At 58.4% G+C, this 21,571-nt stretch overlaps 2 protein-coding genes across 9 annotated transcripts; both read right to left on the minus strand.

Moving 5' to 3' along the window:
• Positions 1–702: 702 nt before the first annotated feature.
• TPD52L2 (TPD52 like 2) lies at positions 703–17,728 on the minus strand. 8 transcript variants are annotated; one of them, XM_049698858.1, is made up of 9 exons: positions 17,659–17,728; positions 15,005–15,150; positions 13,032–13,180; positions 12,104–12,163; positions 7,707–7,808; positions 4,684–4,710; positions 3,868–3,909; positions 2,801–2,849; positions 2,081–2,273 (listed from the first exon to the last, which is right to left on the minus strand). In XM_049698858.1, the coding sequence occupies exons 2-9, from the start codon at positions 15,104–15,106 to the stop codon at positions 2,178–2,180; spliced, it is 627 nt and encodes a 208-aa protein (XP_049554815.1). In that variant the 5' UTR covers positions 15,107–15,150; positions 17,659–17,728; the 3' UTR covers positions 2,081–2,177. The 8 variants fall into 8 exon arrangements, with proteins under 8 accessions (XP_012393115.1, XP_049554815.1, XP_033266253.1 ...); XM_033410362.2 differs by having other exon boundaries at positions 17,540–17,709; XM_033410364.2 differs by lacking the exon at positions 12,104–12,163 and having other exon boundaries at positions 17,540–17,709.
• Positions 17,729–19,496: 1,768 nt separating this feature from the next.
• Positions 19,497–21,300, minus strand: ABHD16B (abhydrolase domain containing 16B). Its single transcript, XM_004286907.3, is given in 4 exon segments — positions 19,497–20,055; positions 20,058–20,171; positions 20,174–20,960; positions 20,962–21,300. Coding segments are annotated over 4 exon segments (1,410 nt in total). The 5' UTR covers positions 21,112–21,300; the 3' UTR covers positions 19,497–19,696.
• Between the last annotated feature and the right edge of the window lie 271 nt (positions 21,301–21,571).

Here is a 21,571-nt window from a genome sequence, read left to right on the forward strand (position 1 = left end):
ATTGACTTTTGAATCCTGTACACAGAGGACCTTAAGACACTTAGCAGAGAAGTCCTCTCCACAGCACCCCTGCACTCCACCCCCAGGTCCCTGCTCCCCACTCTGCACCACCTGAGCTCACCCCCCCCCGCCTCATTCCTCCAGGACTTGTCTACCCGTGGTCGGCACCTTCACGTGGTGCCCCAGCAGAGTGGGGCCACGAGGACGGGAAGATGGCCGCACACTGTTGGCCCAAGGAACGGGACCCTCTTCTTCCCAAGGTCCGCCCCCCTCTCAGCGAGCCCCTCCACCCACCCACCCAGCCGAAGACACGGGTGCCCTTCCTGCACCACAGCTGTTACAGCTGCAGCCGACGACCTCAGGAGTTCAAGCAGCTCTCACGCCAGGCCCGAGCGCTTCAGTGGGGTGGATCCTGGCCGGCCGGACACCCTCTTGCTGCAGTGCCCACCTGCATGGCTCCGGCAGCTCAGCCCAGACTCGACTGTAACCTGGCCGGCTCCTCCCCACGGTCCATACCCCTTCCCCAGAGACCCCACAGCTTTGTCACCAACACACCCTCTCATGGCACTGAAGATCTAGAATTTGTATTTGAGACCATCTATTTCCTGCCTGCCTCTCCCTAGGGTGCAGGGATCCTGCCTGTCGGTTACTTTGCCACTCTTTCGCCACCTTCCTGAATGAAGTAAGATACACCACACAAGCTTAAGTGGGTTTTCCCCCAAAGGAATGCTTTATTGACAAATCACCCGTTATCTACTTTAAGGAAAAGATAAATCAGTTATTACACCTGCATCCTGCCTTCCCATCACACCCCATCTGAGAGATTCCAACCCTGGGGAAGGTGCACAGAGCAGCGTTCCTCCCAAGGCACGAGTGTGGACGGCAGCCACCCCCCACCCCCCAGTGTGTCTGAAGTGACCAGCAGACACTCAGGTACCAGACAGCACATCACAGTCGACCAGAGTAGACACTGAGCTGACGGCTCCTTCCCTTCAAGAGTGCACAGATGCCGGCGAGGTCTCTGCCCGCTAAGAGCCTGTAAGGCACAGAGCGCCCCTCCCCAGGTGCGCCAGACGTGGAGCCCTGGGTGAGAGGCTGCTGGGCTGTGGCAGCATCGGAGCAGAAAGAGATCTTTGTAGCTCCTGAGAAAAGGCAACAGCAGAGTCCCAGCTGACCCGACGCCCTGGCCCTGACCTACCTGCAGGGTCTGCCTGGTGCTCGCTGGCCCTGGCGTGTGCCACACACCCAGGTTGGAGCCGCTGATCGGTGACGTGCCAGCCAGGCCCAGCCTGTACAGGGGCAGCGCCAGCCCTCTGTGAAGGTGCTGGTCTTTCTTTCTCCCACCCCCACCAGCCAGTGGGAGCTGCCCCGGTCACTGAGAGGAGCGAGAAGCCAGTTTTCTATACGGGGATGGAACGCACTCGTGAAATAAAACACACCACTGGCACAGAGGTGCTGCCCCTCGGCTGGATGCAGGATTTTACACAGCGCTCAAAATCCACTAAGGAACCCTCGTTTATATATATAAAAACATTATAAACAAATAAAACATAAGGCAATATAAGGCGTGCACTTCAGCTTGAGTCCAAAGGAATAACATTCTCTAACTGGGAGGCTAAAGCTGCTTTGCGTAGTTTTACTTTCTGAAAAACCCACTGCTTTTAAAAAATAAAGAATTCGCTTTTCTTAAAGCTAGATCATTAGTGTAATGGTTAGGCATCTGCTGCTACTCAGCCTTCTGGAAGCTCTCAGAAAATGGGGAGTTTTCCTGTTTGGCATTTTGAAATAAAACTGCAGATCAGGCAGGGCTTTCTGGATGGCTCTTCCTTCTGCGACTTAGGGAAGGAGTTTTTATACTTATCGCTCTCCCCCCCCCACCCTGCTTTCAACATGCTGATCTACTAACAAGACTCCCAACAGGAGCTTGGCTTTGGCTCCCACCCTGGGACCCACCACCCTGCCCGCTTCCTGCTCCAAGGCAGGACGGCGCAGTGATTTGCTGATCTGCCGACAGAAGGGGAGGCATCTGTGTACAAGACATGTTCTCTGACCCATGCGAGCGCGGCAGCCACGTCTCCACGGGGATGGCGTGATTGTTCTCAACACCCGCCGCTCGAAGTTGCAGTTGTGGCGATGACGGTGTGCTTGTTCCGTGGCTGGGCAAAGCCGCTACGGGCTTAGAAGGGCGTGTGATCGGGCAGGGGTCTGTCTCCACTCCCGGTCGGGGAGGGAAGGTTGTCACTGCCATTCTCTCTGCCACTGACAACCTTAGACTACAGATGGGAAAAGACCAAGAAAGAAGAACATGAGACAGAGCACGCACACCTAGCAGATCCTAGGCCCGTGCTGGGAATTCAAGGTGTCCGATTCCTACGTGAGTTTATGTCACATGGACGCCGCTCAGCAATACAGAAAACAAATCACCAACACGGGAAACAGGCTGGATATCTCTCTAGGAAACTACACAGTGAAAAGAGCCAATCCCCAAGAGACGACACGCTGCGTGGCTGCATTTACATGACGTTCTTGACACAACAGAAACGGAGAGCAGGTTAGGGGCTGCCAGGGGTGTAGAGCAGGGGGTAGGCAGGCCGCAGTCTCTGTGGGGATGGTGGAACTGTGCTCTGTTGTGACTGTAACAGCCACGCGTCCTGGTTGTGACACTGCAGGATGTTACCACCGGCGGAAACCGCACAAGGTACAAGAGCTCTCCGTATCATTTCCCATAACTGCACGTGAACCTACAATGACTAGTGACGTGTCCCACCCCGGCAGAACTGGGCGGTCCAGATCCAGTTACCTTTATGGTCCCAACTCGGTCCTCAAATGACTTGAAGGTGGCAGAATTCCTTTAAAGAGAGAGAAAGATGTCAGTATAAGGAGCACACTGCTTTGTCACCCTCCTAAACCTGAAGGAACTCGGGGTTAGGGTCATCTTCTGGAGAGATCCCTGAGAGATCCCGAGGTCTCACTGCAAAAACATGACGAGCCAAAAAAAGGGGAGGGGGCACACATGTTCAGAGGCTTCCCCAGGACAGAACCGAGGTCAGCCACACCCCCCAACTGCAGGACAGAAGATCTGCATGCCACCAGCTGGTGAGCCCCAGACTTCATCTGGGCAAACTGCGGACCCCTTGACTGGGCAGCCGGGGGATGCCGGGCACGTTTCTGCTGCGCCCTAAATGCACATCTTGGGGTTATGGAAAGTCCCACGTGTTCTTCACACAGATCTCTCACAGAAATCGAGCAAGAGGAAAACCAAGGAGCATTCGGAGAGCAGAGAGTGACGAGGAGGCAGAGGACAAAGCAGGCCAGGCCTGGTCCCACCCAGCCCCCGTCCCCCTCCCTGGCTCCGCAGCTCCCTGAGCCCAGGCCTCTGGAGGCAGCCTGTCAGTGACCCCTGGCACGCTCGGGGGACAGCAGCTGCAGCAGATTCTCCTGGACGGGGACACGAGCTCTGCGGGGACCCAGGCTGCACCACAGAGCAGGAGCAAGCACAGGTGGGGACTTCGAGGAGGAACAGGTCCTGGCTCTGGCTGTTCTCAGGACATAGAGAGCCACCATAAAAATCCTGGAGACACCTGAGACCTCTTGGCGTGTGCAAGCCTCTCTGTCCCTTCCGGCCCGGCCCTGAGGGCAGCCCTGGAAAGTTCCAGGTGGAGCCCAGTTTGGGGCCTCACCCCCACCAGCTCTTCAGCCTCGAAGAGTATCTCCCAACCCTGAGCCAAGAGGACGCTGAGGGGGAAAGTGGTCCTTGGTTCAGGGGTTTGGGGAGTGAGACGGACCAGCTGAAGCCACCCCCTCCCACCGGCCTCCCAGTGGGGTCCCAGCGGGCTCAGGGAGCCGTGGGGTGCGGGGGCACGTTACCTCATGGCCGGCATACTTATGGAGTGGCGGATGGAGTGGCTGCTGCTTGGAAGCATGGTAGGAGCAGAGAAGGAGAGTTAAGGCAAGGACAGGACCGGCCTCCCCGTGCAGGAAGCTGAGGCCCCGTCCACCCCGCACCACTGAAGCAGAGAAGCCGCAAGGCTGCCCTCGGGGGGAGAACCAGACCCGGGTGCCCCTCGCATGGCCCCAGAAGCGTGACACTGCCGGAAGAGGGTGCTGGGACAAGGAAACTAAGACGCCCTTGGCCTGGGGTGCTAAAGACACTTCTGGTGCCAAGAACCGCCAGGTGTCCCCACGTGACTTAACAGCCAGCTCCAGAGAGACGGCAGAGCAAGTAGGAATATTTAAAGTCACAGGCTGCTCTGGACTTGGGTTCCAGACCTCCAAGGCGGAGGAGCGGCTCGATCAGCACGAGGTAAAGGACACTCGGGAGGCTGTCTGACCCGGTCCCAAGCACCCCGCGGCAGAAAGAGCGCTCGGTTGCGGGGAGGAGACCAGCTCCACTTTGAGGGGCAGGACTGCTTCTGGGGGAGGAGGACATGGGGACACGACGGCTTGAGGGCCGGCAGGGCCCCTTCCTTCCAGGAATAGAGTCAGGGGTGGGCCGATAGCTACTCGGTGAGGCCGGGTCAGAACGGGCGGCAACAGGACCCAGCCGGCTGCACAATCAGGGGAGGAGCCCTGAACCCGTCACGCCACTGGTGACCACCTTGCTGTGCTGGTCCCACCCCCACCTTCATCCGCACAGCCTCCCCTGGGGCCAGCCGTGCCCAGCGTGTCCAGCGTCAGTCTTACCTAAAGGAGTGTGAGAAGGGCCGAGCCCTGAGAGCGGCGGCAGGAGGAGAGAAGAGATGCAGTGTTAGGAGGGGCGCCTGGTCCTGCCCCGGCCCCTCTGCTCGAGCTCCGGAAGAGCACAGGGACGCCGGCGACCACGCTGCCAGAGGAGGGCACGTGCCCCCTCCCCAGCCTCTGCCCCGCCCTCCTGGATGCGGTCACATACGAGGGACCCTCGCATCTGACTACGCCACAGACTGGAGAGAAGGAGCCCAAAAAAACAAGCAAAGCGAGGGCGTGAGGTGCTCTTCGGCCCCCGGGGTCGGCGCCTCCCCCAGGACCCCATCAGCCTGCACTCCAGCTGGGCCGGGGCGCCCCCTGCACCGCGACAGGGCCTGCGACACCCCCAGGGCTGAGAACTTCATGCTCTGGCTCCATCACCACAGATGACAGAAGCTGACCAACAAATCTGAGCGTGTCCAAGGGCAGCTGCCCGGGGGGGCGGGGGGTTGGGGAGGGGGACAAGGCCACCCCAACGTGGAGATCATTTCAGAAGTGACAGTCACATGGCCTGACGTACCCAAACCGCTCTGGTGGGCGGCAGGACCTGCTCTGCTCGGCAGGAGAACGAGCCCAATGGTGAGAGGAGGCATGTGTCCCATCAAAGGTCACCCAGCTGGACGGAGGCCTGACCCTGCTTTAAGTGGGTTTTTGGCCCCAATCCAGTTCCCCCCCGCCGGGGATGCAGAAGGCCTCTCGACCCGGGCTACTCCTGGACGGGCCCTTCGAGACACCAGTGTGGGGCTGCTGTCCTGAAGGACTGAGCAGCACCTGACCCTGAACGTGCAAGGGAGACCTCCCTGGTTCTCCTTCTTGAGAAGCTCCAAACCACGGAGGTAAATGGGCCTTGGCCTCAGAAACCACCTGAGACCACGTGGTGAGGCGATGGGGACACACCGAGGACCCTGAGACCCAGAGATCACAGTACCACTGGAATCATGAGAGCAAAACCAGCAGCAGGCACTCGAGGCCCCAGAATGAGACCCCAGCCAACAGGCACCGTGACCACGCGCCGGTTCCTCTGCCGGGCTGACTCACGCACGGCGGGCACAGGACCTGCAGCGACACGGCCACTCCGGGTTCTGAGCAGACAGCGGGGGCAGACGGAGCATGGGCCGCGTCGCTGCTCCCCCAGATCGAAGCCGTTCGTGTGAGGAACTGCCCAGCAGGCTCGCCCGCAGCCGCTTCCACACGCGCCCGGGGCTCCGCCCTCTCGCCTGCTTTCCAGCCAAAGTGCTCCGAACACGCTCGAAAGTGAGCGAGAATACTGAACGTGAGCGCATGACACGAAAAATGAAAGAGAATGTTCCCAGAAGAGGACGAAGCAGACCTCTGTCACCTGCTTCAGATGCCCTGTCATCAGACCAGCCTCTGCAGGAAAGCACAGACCCGAGCAGACGCTCCCCTCGCTCTGTGACGGGCCCTGGGAGTGAGGCCTGGCCGCCAGGGGCGTGTGATCAGCCTGTCGCCAGGCTTACCCCAGCCTGGCTCAGGTGGTCACAGTAGGCATCCCATCGAGCGTCAAGGGAGACTCGATCCAGGAACACACCCAGAGTCAAGCGTGAGCCGAGCAGCGCGAAGCCTCGGGGAGCAACTGCCACAGGCCCTCCTGCTGCCAGCGCAGAGCCACCGCCTGGGGTGGGGGGTCCCTCTTGTGCCCGAATCACAGCCATGGTGGGCAAGGCCTGCATCCGAGCGTGGCCCACAGGGTCCCCCAGTGTAGAGGGTGCACCCCTGAGGCACAGACTGCCTATTACTGACGGTTCAGCTTCTCCGAAGGTTTGAAGTTTTTCAAAATAAAAGGCTGGGGCGGGGGGGTCAAGGAGAGGAGAGGGATAACGATGTCAAACAAACACTGATAGAACGTGAGCACGGCTCCAGGCACCAGCTGTCCTCTGCTCAGCCGGGTGGGGCCTGGGGCTTGTGAGAGCCTGTGGCCATTCGGCCAGGGCAGGGCTCCTATCTTGAGGCCCACGAGGCAGCCACAGGCTGTGAGGCAGGGAAATGCTTACCCTAAGCAGGCAAGAAGGAGCCCACTCAAGGGTGAGAGGTGAGGGGTCAGGGCCAGGGGGACTCCCAATGCCACGCTCAGCAGGCCAGACCCACAGCAACTCCATAGGATTCTTGGCTATGAGGAGATAGGGCAGGGCCGGCAGTGGAACCCGGGGGGCCAAGTCCAGGGTGCTGGCGATGGGGATGACCCGCACTGCCCGCTGTCTCTCTCCAATTAGTCCCAACAACCCCGAGGGAGGCCCTTGTGAGGGCACAGCAAGGAAGGAGCTCAGCCAGGAGCCACACCCTGGCCTCTGGCTCCAAGGAGGCCCTGCGGGGGCAGCAGCGAAGCCCAGAGCAGGAAACTCAGGGTGAAGCCTGGCTTGGGAGTGGCGTGGCCATCAGGCTGGGGGTGGCCACTGTTGTGTGTGGTCCACCTAGTGCCCGGGCCCCCCACTCTCCCTGGCCCCAGAGGCACTCGGGTGGCCAGCAGGGTCTCAACCACTTCTGGGACAGAACGCTCAGTCGGGGGCCCTAGCGTGCAGCCGCACGCTCTCTGAGGGCAGGCCTGGCAAACACCCCGAGAAACACCACGCTTGCCCTCGACTTGTCCAGGCTGGCGGGCCACCCAGGCTGACGCTGCCCCCAGGCCGAATCGTTCTCTCTCCGTGGAACTTCAACAAGAAGCATCGCCTCCACCAACCCTAAGTACCAAAGTTACCCACAGGCACCAGTGACCCCCCCCAACCCCGCACCCCAAGAAACATACAAATAAATGGCAGAGGTAGCCGGTAAACAAGAGTTTGTGAACCAACTGGTCAGGGGCTGGTGTGGCCACACCTGTGGGTGGTGAGGGGCCCCTGAGGCATGTGCATCTGAGCCTGGAGGCTCAGGCAGGCTTCCTGCAGACCCTCTAGTGGATCTAAACCCCCTAAAACCCCACCTGCCTGTCCCAGCTCTCAGGGTGGAGGTGTCAGGCCAGGGAGTCTCACCTCATGTCCCCAAGCTTCCGGCTGATGGCAGAGCCCATGGTGGACAGGGCTGCTGAGGTCTTCTGTCCTGCCTGAGAGAGGGTTTCCTGGGTCTTCTTGTAGCTGGAAGGAGAAACACCAGTTAAACCAACCAAACAGAAGGCGTAGCCATGCCTCCCCACACCAAGGACAAGGCACCCAGAGAAAAGAGGGGGCGGTCAGGGCGGTGAGAAAGCCTGGCCACCAGGAAGAGGACACGTGTTCTGTCTCAGGGCCCCCAGGGGACTGCATGAGGGACAGATGCAGCACTGCCAGGTCACGACCCCCCACCCTGTAATAACACTGTTTTCTGCTCTTCCTGTAATGCAGGCTCCCCTCCGTGGAAACTTACTTGCCCCACCCCTACAGCAAAGAGGCCCACAGAGCCCAGGGCCTGCGGCCAAGCAGACCAGCCCCTCAGGCCCTCCTGGGGCTTCTCTTTTCTCTTCTCGTCTAAGACAGTCCTCTGAGGACAGAACAGCTCGACCACACCCACAGGGGATGTAGCCAGCAGTGCGGCCTGTGCCGGGCCAGCCTTCAGACCCCGAGCAGCCCCTCCAGCCCTCCACCCTCCTGTTCTGCATCTACCATGTCCTTTGAGAACTGGTTCAAGGGGGTGGTCTTGGCGGAGACGGCCTGTTCCACACCCTCCTGCCCCATTCACCCACAACAAGATGGCTCGTGACCTCAACGGCAGTGGCACAGGCACGGGCAGGGTGCCTGGGCCACAGGGACGGCAAGGACACCCTCAGGCCCAGGCTGAGAGCCAACACCTACAGCTGCCAGCACCCCACCCAGCCCCCCGTCCAGCCCCACCAGAAACAGAAGACACAGCAGCCTGAACCCAGGAGCTCCTTTCTAGCCAAACTGGCAACCCCACAACAATGGCTCGAGATGGTAGGGCTCCGGAGACGCCAGCCGGCTCCGGCCCTCCTGGCACCCCCAGGTCACAGGGGGCTGGCTCGGACGGCACCAGCAGTGGGGCTTCCAGGCCCCTTTCCCATCCACCCCACATCGTCGCCCTCGGGAGGCCCCACGTGAGCGCCTGCTACCCGCCTCCCTCAGGCCAGCCTCCTACCTGGTGCCCTGCACTCCCCGTCCTGTGGGGACGGCCTGGCCCCAAGCACCCTGGAGGGGCCTCCCTCCCCTCAGCTGCAGCCACTCACAGCACAGCAGGGCCCGGGCCTCAAAACACGTCGCTTCCAGCAAGAGTTTGGAAATATCTTGAAATCGCTAAGACATTTGAGTTTATCTCAGTTTCCAGAAGGTCAGTGATTCTGGAACACACTGTTAATAACAAGGAAAAAATAATTTCTAAAATCCTTGCCGAAAAATCTGCTTCTGCGTTTTCTGGATTCAAAAACTAGTAAGAGGCCTCATTCTGAACCCAGGCCTTAGAAAACCCTGACAACAAGAAATTCCTCCCCCAGTGATAGTCTGACACGATCACAGAACTTAAGTGAACAGGAACTCAAAGTCCAATCACCTGCCCAGTGACCCAGGTATCTGGACAGCTGGGGCCTGGACAGGATCCCCCGGGCCGAGCGACAAGGTCCATTCTAGGCCACAGCAGATTCGTACCAAAACCCAAAGTCCACACCCTCCTTTCAGAGGGTTTCCACGCAGACTGTGGTCACAATTCTCCCAGGCGTCTTCTGACTTGAAGACGCCTTCACCCGGAGCTGCCACCTACACCATGGCCTGTCTCAGCGTCTCTCAAGACGGTGGCAACAGAAGTGGAGCATCCTGAGGGTGACCTAGCAGGGGGCCCAAGCACTGAATCACCAGCAGGAGAGGCGCGTGCTGTGGGCCACTCTGCAGGGAAGCACCCCTCTGGGACAGATGTGGTGCAGAGGCCAGGGCAGAGCCAGCGTCTGTGTCCTGGTAACTCAGCCCCACCCATGCCTGAGAGCACCAGGCTGTGCGGCCCTGGCCGCTGCCCCTTTGGGAATTCCTTTCACCTTTTAGGAAGACAAAGGCCTCCTCCCAGGACCAGTGGGCGTGGCTGTCAGTCAGAGGGAGGCATCTGCTGGATGCTCCTCCTCCAGGATCCTCCCTTGGGGGGCCGTCTCCACCTGCCACTCGGTGGGGCCCGTGATCCCAGACTGCCTGGCCGGAGACTACAGCTCCCGGACCACAGTGAAAGCACAATCTTATTGTTGGTCTGCAAGGCTGGGAAGATACCATCCAGCCCCACCAGGCACCCCTTGACCACAGAGGAGCTACCTGAGAACAAAGCCACTGTGGGGAGAGTGGAAGGGGGAGGGACACAGGTTGGGAGCGCTGGTCGGAGCCCCGGGCAGAGGGCCTGGAGCGGGGGCTTCTCGCCAGGCAAAGCCTCCCCGTCCCTCCTAGGCTGACACTATCTGTAGCTGTGCTTTCTGCCACCTGCGACCAAAGAACTCAACATGCCAACGAGTGACTGTGCAATTTACTGGTGTCCACACAAAGCACGATTTTAGCTATGATCCACCTAAAAAAGGATCCCATTAGGTGATCACTTCACGACCAACAGAGCACGGCTGCTGAATCAACAGCTGGCCAAGGGAAGAGACCCCCTCCCAAACGGCATCAACCCACTCACGACAGGACCGCTGCACCAGAGCTAAGTGCTCGGGCTGCACACGCCCGCCTCCTCCCCCTGGGCGGCGCTCTCCGAAAGGGATCCACCAGCACACGGATCGCGAATCGCGAAAGACAGGGTGGCTCCGAGGCTCTGGACGCGGAACCCCAGCAGCGGTCTCCGGCAGCCACCGCTAGGGAGGCACCAGTCAGACGACCCCGAGAGTGCAGAGCAGCTGTGTCGCGTCGTCACCGTCCTGGGCTATCACTGCAGAGACGCCTCCAGCCCTGACAACTCTACCACCAGACTTGGGGCTAAGACCTCGTGGCCGCTGCCTGATGAAGCGCGTGAAAAGGGCCATCCCACCAGCCACACCTGCAGGCCCAGAGCCACAGGGTCCGTTCAGAGGAGTCAGAACCGTGATCGTCAGAAACAGTATCCCAGCAGCTTCCCGTCAACTGGCTTTACAGAACAGCACTAAGATCTCCCAAGGCTATTTTCAGCTCTGGTCTGCACCGTGAGCCTGCCTGCAGCAACGGGCTGCCCTACCAAGCCACGCAAACAGCACGAAACCCCAACCACCAGACCCACTCGGTGCCCGGCTCCCCTCGTGACCCCAGGCTGCAAAGGCTCCACGCACACAGCTGGCCCACCTGGGCTTCCGGGCACCTCCAAGACAAGCTGGGCCACAACCATTTCCTCTCAGCCCAACACAGAAGGGCTTTCTGCCCATGCCTTCTGGCAAGCACGACAGCACTTCCTTCTAAGCAAGACCTCCCAGAAGGTGACTATTTTAAAATACTGCAGGGGCTTCCCTGGTGGCGCAGTGGTTAAGAATCCGCCTGCCGATGCAGGGGACACGGGTTTGAGCCCTGGTCCGGGAAGATCCCACATGCCATGGAGCAACTAAGCCCGTGCACCACAACTACCGAGCCTGCGCTCTAGAGCCCGCGAGCCACAACTACTGAAGCCTGCGCACCTAGAGCCCATGCTCCACAACAAGAGAAGCCACTGCAATGAGAAGCCCGTGCACCACAATGAAGAGTAGACCCCACTCGCCGCAACTACAGAAAGCCTGCGCACAGCAACGGAAGACCCAACGCAGCCCAAACTTAAATAAATAAATAAAATCTAAAAAATAATAATAAAATGAAATACTGCACCACCCAGTTCAAAGGCTATACCCAGAACGGAGCACGAATGAAGCGCTACCATCTTGTTTAAGAATCTCAAATAAGACGTCGGGAGTCCTTCTGGACCAGAGGTCTGTCAGACACACAGAGCTACCCATGAGGGTTCTGCGCTCTACTTATTTTCTGTGTGGCTGAGAGCTTGGAGTTTCTCAGGCCAAAGGAGCTCCTTCGAGATCTGACCCGCATGGCCCACGCTGCGCCCCCAGCTCAAGAGCCACCCCTAAGTGCAAGAGACCCTGAGAGCACCACAGCTGGAGCCAGGTCTGCAGGGGAAGGAGGGGGAAAAGCGCCATCAGCATCAGTCCAGATGGCGCCCAAGGTGCATCACCAGCCAGACGTGGCCCAAGCTCAGCTCCGGCCTCTGATCTGAGGGACACACATCAGGCAGGGGGAAATTTTCAGTGTGGTCTGGTGGTGGAGTGAACTTCCTTCAGCGTCTGCACCCTCTTCCAGAAGCATTTAAAGGACAATTTCTTTTGTGTTTGAGAGGAGAAAAATTATATTAAAAATAAAATAGCCAAGAAACACCACAGCTAGGTCTGAGCCAAGTGTGCACAGCCTCCCTGTCCCTCAAAGCTGTCAGGAGGGGAGAGGATGGAGGTGCCGGCAGCAGAGGCACTCACAGGTCCGACTGGGTCACTTTCTCATTCCACTCTCCAAGTTTCTCAGAAGTTTTCACGTAGCTAAAAACAGAAAGTCTGTGGTAAATGATTTAGAAAAACTACTTCAACTCAGGTTTCAAACTGGCAAGTGACATTCCAGGGAAAACAGAGAAGGACCACTTGGTAGGAAGACTGAACGTTCAGCCTGCTTCTGCTCAGCACCGGCTCTGCAGGCCCAGGTGAGGCATCTGCAGGCCCAGCCACTCTCCTCATGCCGAAGGAGGGCCTGCTCACTCGACGGAAGCTGTGTCTTGGGGAACAGCTGGGAGGAGCAAGGAGGGCACAGCCCATGGCCCCAACACAGCCACCCTTTGGGGTTCAAGGCCTACAGTTTCCTAGGACAGAGAACTGGGCCTTTCCTAGGGCAGATTTATGAAAATTGACTTGGTCTTCCTGTGGGAACCTGGCTTCTCAGACAGTGGGAGACATCTCCCATCCCCCCACCTTGGAGGATGCGTTTCAGAGGAGCCACACAGCCGCACTACCCAAATTCAGAGAGCTGCGGCACAGAGGGTCTGGGTCAGAGGTCCTGACCACGTCATGCCCATGAGAAGGACTCATGTCCACAGACTCACGTCGGCAGACGCTGACCTGTGGGGACCATGGAAAACCAGCCTCATTAAGCACCTAATTCGTGTTCTCTCCAATGGAGACCCTGAAACATATTCTTCTTGTCAATTTCGGCTTGGACAACTAGCTAGCACGTCTGCCGCCTTTTAAAAACACGTGTAGACTCTACACTCTTTGAATAAATACAAATTCAGTTGCTGGCAAGGATTCAGGGCCCCCAGCTGGCTGCTTCCAAGCGGCACACTTGCTGACCCTGCTCCCAGGAGGCCCCTCACCCCCAGGACTCAACGCCCATCAAGCAGGTAGAGCAGACACTCACGCGTTAGACACCTGTACATCATGCCAACCCCTGGACAGGTTCTGCTTCAGGCCCTCCAAGGTAGAAAGGCCCAGCCTCCTCTTCAGCTCTCCACAGTGCCTCTCCTTGGCTGCCAGCACCTGGCGCAGAGTGACAACTTCCTCCTCCACCTGCAAAAGCACGGTTACCAGGATTCAGCCACCACTATGGCAGGAAGTGACCACCATCCTTACACACGTCGCAGTGAAGGCCTTCTCAGAATCACCTAAGAATTTTCCATTTACAGAAACACAGCTCGTCTTAGGAACAGTCTACAGCAGGCATCGGTTCTGTTTGTATGTGGCACCAGCACCTCGACTTCTTCTGGAGAACTGTCCCGCCCCCCTAAGCCGAGTGTTCTGGCGGGGCTACTGACCACAGTGCCCACCCGTGGATGACAAGCAAGGCCTGTCGGAGCTCTTCCCTGGGACTAGGAACGGGTGTTAGAAGACAGCAGCCCCTTTCTGTCCAGGCTCCGGGTCTGGGTGTGAGTAACAGAAGGTGGGCGGGTTGGCAGCCAGGCCCCATCTGCACCATGGGGGAATTCCACACGTCGGGGGAAGGAAGCAGAGCTGACAGACGGATGGGTGGCCAGAGACCCACGTGACAGAGAAACAACCCTTATGACAACATTTGTGTCCCAAGGTCAGCTGCCGGCCTCGGCAAAAGCCACTTACAGAAGCCCAAAGAAAATTCTCTTTTCTGCTTAAAGTAATTTGAGTTGGGCAACAGAAAAAATCTTGACAATAACGACCAGAACCTTCTCATGTCTTAAAACAAAGAGTGAACTACAGAGAGGAGCATCCTTTAGAGCCTTCCTACTTTAGATTCTCAATACTTCCTGCTTCTTCCTGCTCCTATGTGAACAGCTACTCTAAAAAAAAAAGTCCCTTTCTTAAAAAAATGACTGTTTGGGTTAAGGCACTAACAACAGCCTAAAGCCCCATATATCACTAGATTCTGCTTTAGAAAATACTGAAAAAGAAACGATTCAAAACTACAGGATCATCTAAGGCCAAACTATTACCAGTCACCCCAGCAGTGACACTCGGTGACTCGAACTTTCCATTTATGGTGCTTTGGGCACATGGGCTTAAGGGCACGTGGACACGCAAGCTGAAATTTTTAAGAAACACAAGAGCTTCTTCATTTTGCAATTCACCTCTGGAAAAAACCTTGTGGTTTTATTCTCTAAACCAACATGTCCTGAAATAAAAGGCAAAACGTAAGTCTCCTGGGACTTCCTGCTGCTGCTTCTTTAACCTCCGTTCAATTCAGAAAGGGCGGCTTCCTCTATGGTCTAAAACCTGGTCCTGGGGCTGGGTTTGTCCGCATGACCAGCTCTGCTCAGACCCAGGCCTGGACCCAGGATGTATCAGGACGGGCTTGTTTCCGAAGACGGAGCAGAGAACTGCAACAAGCGTGCTCCAGCCTCTGCCTGACTGACGCCAACAAGTTCATTTCCCCAGATTCTGGAATCTCAAGTGAGTCACTATTAGACTCTGTATCACACCGTAAAAAGAAACACTCTTGGCAGTTAGTCTGAATAAAAATTATACGCAGACACTTTTGTTCTTAACTCCTATTTCCTCTTAAAGAGCTCTCACTTTAAAAAGATCACACGAAACGCTTTTTACAGAAGTATTTTAAAAAGAAAAATGAAGATCTAGGGACTGATATATCCATGGGGGTCTTGAAAATGTCGTGTTGATTCCAAAAGAGAAACTCCCAGCAGATGGTGTGCTCCAGCAGCTGCCCCATGCGGACATTCTCCTCATGGAGCCCCTACAAGGTGCCAGACACACGCCAACCAAGGGCTGCAGAGGGCAGTTTCTGTGGGGCTCCAGGGACAATCTCCCAGGGCAATTTCTCCAGAGCACAGCCAGCACTCTGGCCCCTTATTAGGCTGGGAGGGCCTCACAGTCACCCCCGGATGGACAGCCATGACACAACACCTTTGCAAGCTCAGCCCTGAGCTCCTCCGCCTCGGCATCTGTCAGACCCTCCACAGCAGGAGCCTGGGCGGCCACCGCTGTGTCGACAGGGACATCCGTCATGGAGTCGGAGAGCAGACCTTTGTTAGGAGAATTCAGGTTGATATCTGCCAGAGACAAAATGCAGTCAGAGAGCATCAAATAAGAAGTCACAGAGGAAGAGAGGACAGAGGTCTCCACCGAGGGAGAAAGCAAGGGTGCAAGGGCAGGTTTAGGAGAAAGGGGCGGGGGACCCGTGGAGACAATGCCTCTTCTCTGAAAGGTTCTGCAAAGATGGTTTTGGCCACCAGACTGGGAGTAGCCACATCTCAGGCCACCCAAGTTGCTTCTTCAGGTTCTAGAAATGCTGGCACAAGGCAGCCACTCCCTAAATCTGGTTCCTCCTGTAAGAATACTATCTTCACAGACAGGAAACCTTTGTTAAAAACAAAGCCGCTGGATCTAACAGCTCTTCCATTTTTTAGCGTGAAGGAACTTAATACAGCTGTAAACACTACCAGCACCACTTTCCAATCAGCTGCTCGGCCAGGGCGCAGGCTAAGATTACACACAAGGAACACAGTCATCCAGCCCCTGTGGGGAGTCAGCAAAACAAAATCCGTTCAGTTCATCCTCGACCCTCACCCCACAGCAAGAAGGCTGCGGCGGTGTGCAGAGGGCACTGCCTCCTCACACCTCTGCTACACCCAGACCAGGATCGAACCCCTGCGTCACGTTTGTTCTCCACGTTAAACGCACTTTCCTGTATGCACTACAAGGTTACAAGAAAAACATGTCTACGTCAGTTCTTTCCAATTCCAAATGCAAGGCCGTCGTTGTTTAGTACACTATACAATCAGCATTGAAAACATCTTCCCTTTTGATCCGCACGTTCTGTGAAGAGACGGGCTCTGTATGGTGTTTGGCACATTTAAAAGTAAATTAAAGGGAATTCCCTGATGGTCAGTGGTTAGGACTCTGCGCCTTCACTGCCGAGTGCCCACGTTCAATCCCTGGTCAGGGAACTAAGATCCCACAAGCCAAGCGCAGCATGGCCAAAAAAAAAAAGAAAGAAAAGTAAATTAAAGGTGCAAAACAGTAAAAGTGTCTTTAACTGCAGGTATGTTTGTCTACTCTAGAAACCCTAGAATCTGCTAAAAATAGGCGAAATGCCCTTAAAACCAAAGACACTCTGTTTAGCTGGCCGTGTCATTCCCTTCACATGTCCCACAGCTGGAGCCATGCACTTCTGTGGTGCTCTAGAAATGTTCACTAAATGAAGCTTTTCTTTTTAATCAAGAGATTTCAACATTTAACTGAGATCAACCTACGTGGCTTTACTTCATCGTTCGTACCTGCTGTGTTGACCCTACTCAAATTCAGTAAGTGCCTCGAGATCCCTACAACTTTTCTATTCTTAAAAAACAAATAAAGGCCCTCAGCCACTGTCTGCTTATAAAACTGTGTACTCACCCAACATGCTGTGCGCTGCCCAGTCTCTGGGTGAGACCAAGCTCGGTACCCCCTGCAGGCAGACGCTATTCACACCCTGACTCAGAGGTGACCAAGGTCCTTACCAAAGGACCTACAGAGAGAATTAGCAGGGGCTGCTGCAGTAGGCAACACTAGGGGGCCAGAGCCCCTCACCTGGGTGAATCTCAGCTCAGCCTGTATAATCATCTGCAAAATGGGGTTTTTTTGGACCATTATAAAAAGGTTATTGCGAAAATGGAAAAAGATCTGAGAAACAGGCTTGGAATGGTGTCTGGCACATAGAAGGTGCTCAGTAAATGTTTTCTGTCGTTCTCGTGACCGGAACCCCACGCTTGTGACGAATTCTAATGTTTAATTAATACGCTGACACAGATCAAACGATAGAAAAGCACCCTGAAATCATCCAGTGTAGTTACATCAACGTAGGATTAGCACTCCCTCTAGAGCCCCAGGATGGAAGACAGACTCGTACCACCTCCTCAAGATCTTAAGCTTCTGGGCCCGCTCCACACCCCCCAGCGGCCACCTCCAACTAGTCTGGGATGTCAGTTCCGGAAACAGGCCTGGTATGCTGGGTGTGCCCCTGACTCACTGCACCCTTCCCCCTCCAGACAACTCTGCAGTAGGCTGGGCTCCGAGCTGCGTTGCCACCCAAGGGGCGCTGCGCCCAACGCGAGGACGCCGTCGCCTCCCTTCCCCTCCCCGGGCGCCGCGCACGGCACCTCGGCCCGCATCCAGGGCCGGATGGGGTGTCCCCGAGGGCCCTGCGCAGGGACTGAGGGCGGCCCGCCGGGCAAGAGTCGGGCGGGGGCAGAGTGGGAGCTACCCGGAGTGACGAAACCCAACGCTCTGGGGCGAGGGGAGGGCGCTGGAGAACCAGTGCTCAGAGCGATCCCAGCGGGGGCGGAACACCCGCCAGGAGCTTCGAGGCCGCGCGCGTGGGAGAGGAAGAGGTGCCGCGGGACGGGCGGGCGCAGGCGGAGGGGCCCAAAGGCCGCCACGCGGCGCCGGGCCCGCGGGTACCTTGGCCGGCGGAGTCCATGTTTAGGCGGCGGCCGGGCCGCAGCTGGCGTCGAAGCCGGGGTCGCGGGCGCAGTGGGAACCGAGCGGGCCGCACCAGGTGTCGCTCGCCGCTTACGCACCAGCCAGCTGAATCGCCTCAAGCGCCGCGGCATTACGTGATAAACAGCGAGACGGCCCACTTCCGCTTTGACGCGCGCTCCGCCCCCCCGTCCCGCCCCCACGAGCGGTGCCCAATGAGGGAGGTGTTTTGGCCTAGTCCCGGTTCATCAGCTTAATATGATTGGTCGAGGCTGCGGACGAAGCCGGAAAGGGAGGCCGGTCCACCAGCGAGAAGCACAGGTAGAACGGTCTTGAGGTGCACGGAGTAAGGTGGGAACTGGGAGGACCGTGCAACATGGCGCTACGGGATCCCGGAGGTGGGCCTCTTGGAGGTCTCCAAGGTGTTTGCCCCTGCCTGCGAGCGCCACGGCTCACGTACTTCGGCGGGTCAGACTCAGGCCGCTTGCGATCCCTCCGAGGCCTGACCCACTGACCTTGGGGCTCTTTTTTTTTTGCGTCTGTCCTTTTTGTAGGGATTTTAAAGTTGTATGGGGGTTGCGCAGAAAAAGGCGCGACCACGAGTTGCTCTCTTCTGGCTGGAGGCGCCCTTCGACCCCGTGTTCTCTCACTTCCTTTTCACAGCAATCCGGTGAGACAGATGGGGCCCTCCCCACTTTACAGATGAGAAAACTGAGGCCAGAGTTACTTGCCCATCACTCAGCTAGTTGCTTCCTGCAGACTCCGGAGAAGGGTTTGCCAAACTTGTCAAAGGAGAGGTGTGTAGCCATTAGGCAACCCGGTCCCGCTAAAACAAGTCCCACGACTACCCTTCCTTGGCTACTAATTGCCTCTGCAAGCAATCCGTTAGTGCAGGGCCCGGGCTGCACAGCAGGAGGTGAGCGGCGGGCAAGTGAGCGAAGCTTCATCTGCTCCCCACCGCTCGCATTACCGCCTGAACCTTTCCCTCCCCCTGTCCGTGGAAAAGTTGTCTTCCACGGAACCAGCCCCTGGTGCCAAAAAGGTTGGGGACCGCTGCTTTAGTGGTATTCAAACCCTTGAGGATCTGACCCTTCTGGACAGCATTCCCCCTAACAGCCAAGCCACCCTGCAGGTACTAATCCCTAGGAAGGAAACCCATTCCTTCACCTGGCTAACTCCTCTTACTGTCTCAGCTCAAAGCTCACCTTCTCCCCATAGGTCTTCCTGGTACTTTAGGTCACCTTAAGTACTTGCTTCTGCTTGCACTGGCCCAGGTGCATCCAGGCCAGGTCCTGCTCTGGTGCTGTCAATTATATGCCTGCCCCACTTGCCTTCTTTCAGCTTTTCCAGAGCTTCTAGCTGGAACCACCCTGGCCAGCCCCTGTCCCCAGGGGTTGAGGACAGCCAGTAGGCCCTGCTTCATACAATTAAGGGCAGGTGGTAAGGATGCGACTGCATTACAGATGGTGGTGGGCAGAGGGCTTGTCTCTCATTTTGTATGGCATCCCTGAGCCAGGAACAAAGCAATGAGTGATCAGTGCAGGTGTGTCTGTAGTCCCACCTGGACTGCCTGCCACTTACTCTGAGTCTGTGGTTCCACAGTGAACCCCATCCTGTAGAAGCCAGGAATGGGGCTGGGGGAACCCTATGAAGCAGCAGCATCGCACTCCTGGGGAGGTCCGGCTGCTAAGACTTTTACAGCCCTTCCAAAGCCAGTGTTCTTTCATAGTTAGAGGCGACTTGCACAGACGCTTCAACACTCATCTTTCCCAGAGTCATCCTGTAACCCAGGCCAGGTGAAGGACGCCTCCTGTTGTCCCACAGCCCATGTTCACACCATCCTTTCTAGGTGATCAAGGCACCCATCACACAGTGTTGCCATAAACTGTGTCAGGTTAATCTTTGCATTCCCCTTAGGAGCTGGGAGCAGACTGGGACCGTCCACAAATGTTGGAGGGAGGAAGAGAAAGGAGGGAAGGGGAGGCCCCAGTGAGGGAGAGTGCCAGGTCTGCCAGGTCCCTATGCACTGCCCCACCCTCCCCCAGACACAAGGTGGGGATCCCAGGCGGGGATCCCAGGCAGGGCCAGCTTTACTGGTTTGGGGTGGGGGGTGGGAGAAGGGACACGCAGAAGCACAGTCTACAGCCTCCAGGGCAACTAGAAGTCCTCAGGTTCCAGCGGACTGCAGTGGGTCGCCTCCACGTTCTTGAGGTGCTGGCGAGCCAGGAACCGCGCGAGCTGCCAGCGCCGCCGCCGGCTCAGGCCCTGGCCCACTAGCCAGGGGAAAGCGAGCCCGTGCGGGCCCCAGGCCTCCTCGTCCTCCTGCCGATCCTCGCAGCGCGCGCGGTAGGAGCGCAGCAGGGCTAGGCACCAGTCGTCGTCCACGCGGTAGCGCGCGTAGAAGGTGGCCTCCTGCGCCAGGCTGCCGGCACGCAGCCATAGGGTCACGACAGTAAGGCCCTCGCGCGCCATCACGGCGGGGTAGCGGTGCGGCAGCAGCGCAGGAGCAGCTCGTTGCTGCGGTGGCCCTCCACGTCGCCCGACGGCAGGGGGCGCAGGGGGCCCGAGGTGCTGACCACGTCGTCCGGCGTGCGCCGGAGCAGCAGCACCGGCCGGGGTAGTGGCATAACTGCTCGGCCACGTTGAGGTTGAAGTGCTCGCGCACCGTGCGCACCACCAGCCCCTTCCAGCTGTGGGGCTTGACCTTCAGCGCCAGCGGCACGAGGTCGTCGAAGGTGGCATCGAGCACCAGTGCGCCCAGCTCCGGGTACGTCATGGTGGCCCACGAGGCCGTGAAGCCGCAGATGGACCAGCCGTAGACCACCACGTGCGCGGGCGGGAAGTGCAGGCGGTACAGCGCGTACTTGACCACCATGTCCATGGCGTTGGCGTCGTGCTGAGGGAACGGCGCGCCCGTGCTGCCCCCGAAGCCCGGGTGGTTCCAGCCCAACACCGAATAGCCGGCCTCCAGCGGCGCCGACAGACAGCCCATCTCGTAGAAGCCGGCGTTGCCCTCGCAGCAGATGGCGAGGCGCAGGCCGCGGCCATGGCTGCCCAGGCGCTGGCGGCGGTCCATGAACATGGTGTCGATCTCGTTGCCGTCACAGGCCACCTGCTTGGCGCACCGGCCGCGGTAGCGGTCCACCAGGCGCTCCTGGCCCTGCCGCAGGAGCGGCAGCAGCGCGCGTGTCATCAGGAACATGGAACTAGGGTACACGAACCAGCGGCCCACTGAGTGGGCCAGCACGTAGCTGGCGAGCTGGCCGGGCAGCTCACTGATCTGCTGCAGGAGGCACTGCGCCTCGCTGCGCGCCCCGCGGGACGGCCGCCCCTGCACGTCTTCGCCCAGCGCCGCGCCCTGCAGCAGCCACATGCCCGCCGCGGCTGCCGGGCACGTCAGTCCCCCGGTGACCGCTGTGGCCCCCGGCGGCGGCGGCGTGCACGTCATCCCAGCGGAGGTCCACAGGCCAGCCGCGGAAGTTGTAGGTGTAGTTTGCTGTCAGGTAGATCTTGAACAAGTGCACCAGTGCCTTCACGAAGCAGACGACACACATGGGCGCCGAGGTGCTGGACCCCGACAGACAGCCCTAAGGCCCAGTCGCCGGGCCGGGTCGCGCTTGCAGTGGGAAATCTAGGTCCGGCTTGGAGTGCGGTGTCAGGGCCGCGCGCGCGCGTGGGCGCGCGTGGCCACCTCGGGACGTGCCTCCTCAGGGCTTGGCCCTCGTGGCCTTTATGACCTGGGCCCACGGGGGCCCAGGGGAGGCGTCCTCTGCCCGGCGTGGGCCGGCTTTGTGAGTCACCGTTGCCCGGGAGAGGCGGCACTCTGTGGTGGGCGCACAAAGGGTTCCCGGGCGTGGTGGACCGCGCCCTCCCCCAACACCCCCGCCCGGGCCACAGCCTCAGGACCCTGGCGCGGCCACACCCTCGCCAGGCCCTCTTTGGCCCGCATCCTCCCGGGGCCTCATTAGCCTCTCACCCACCCCCAAGGCCACCTCCACCCGGGCCTGAGCAGCG

The sequence above is a fragment of the Orcinus orca genome, chromosome 16 (genome assembly GCF_937001465.1).
Source record: "Orcinus orca chromosome 16, mOrcOrc1.1, whole genome shotgun sequence".
NCBI classification, from domain to species: domain Eukaryota; kingdom Metazoa; phylum Chordata; class Mammalia; order Artiodactyla; family Delphinidae; genus Orcinus; species Orcinus orca.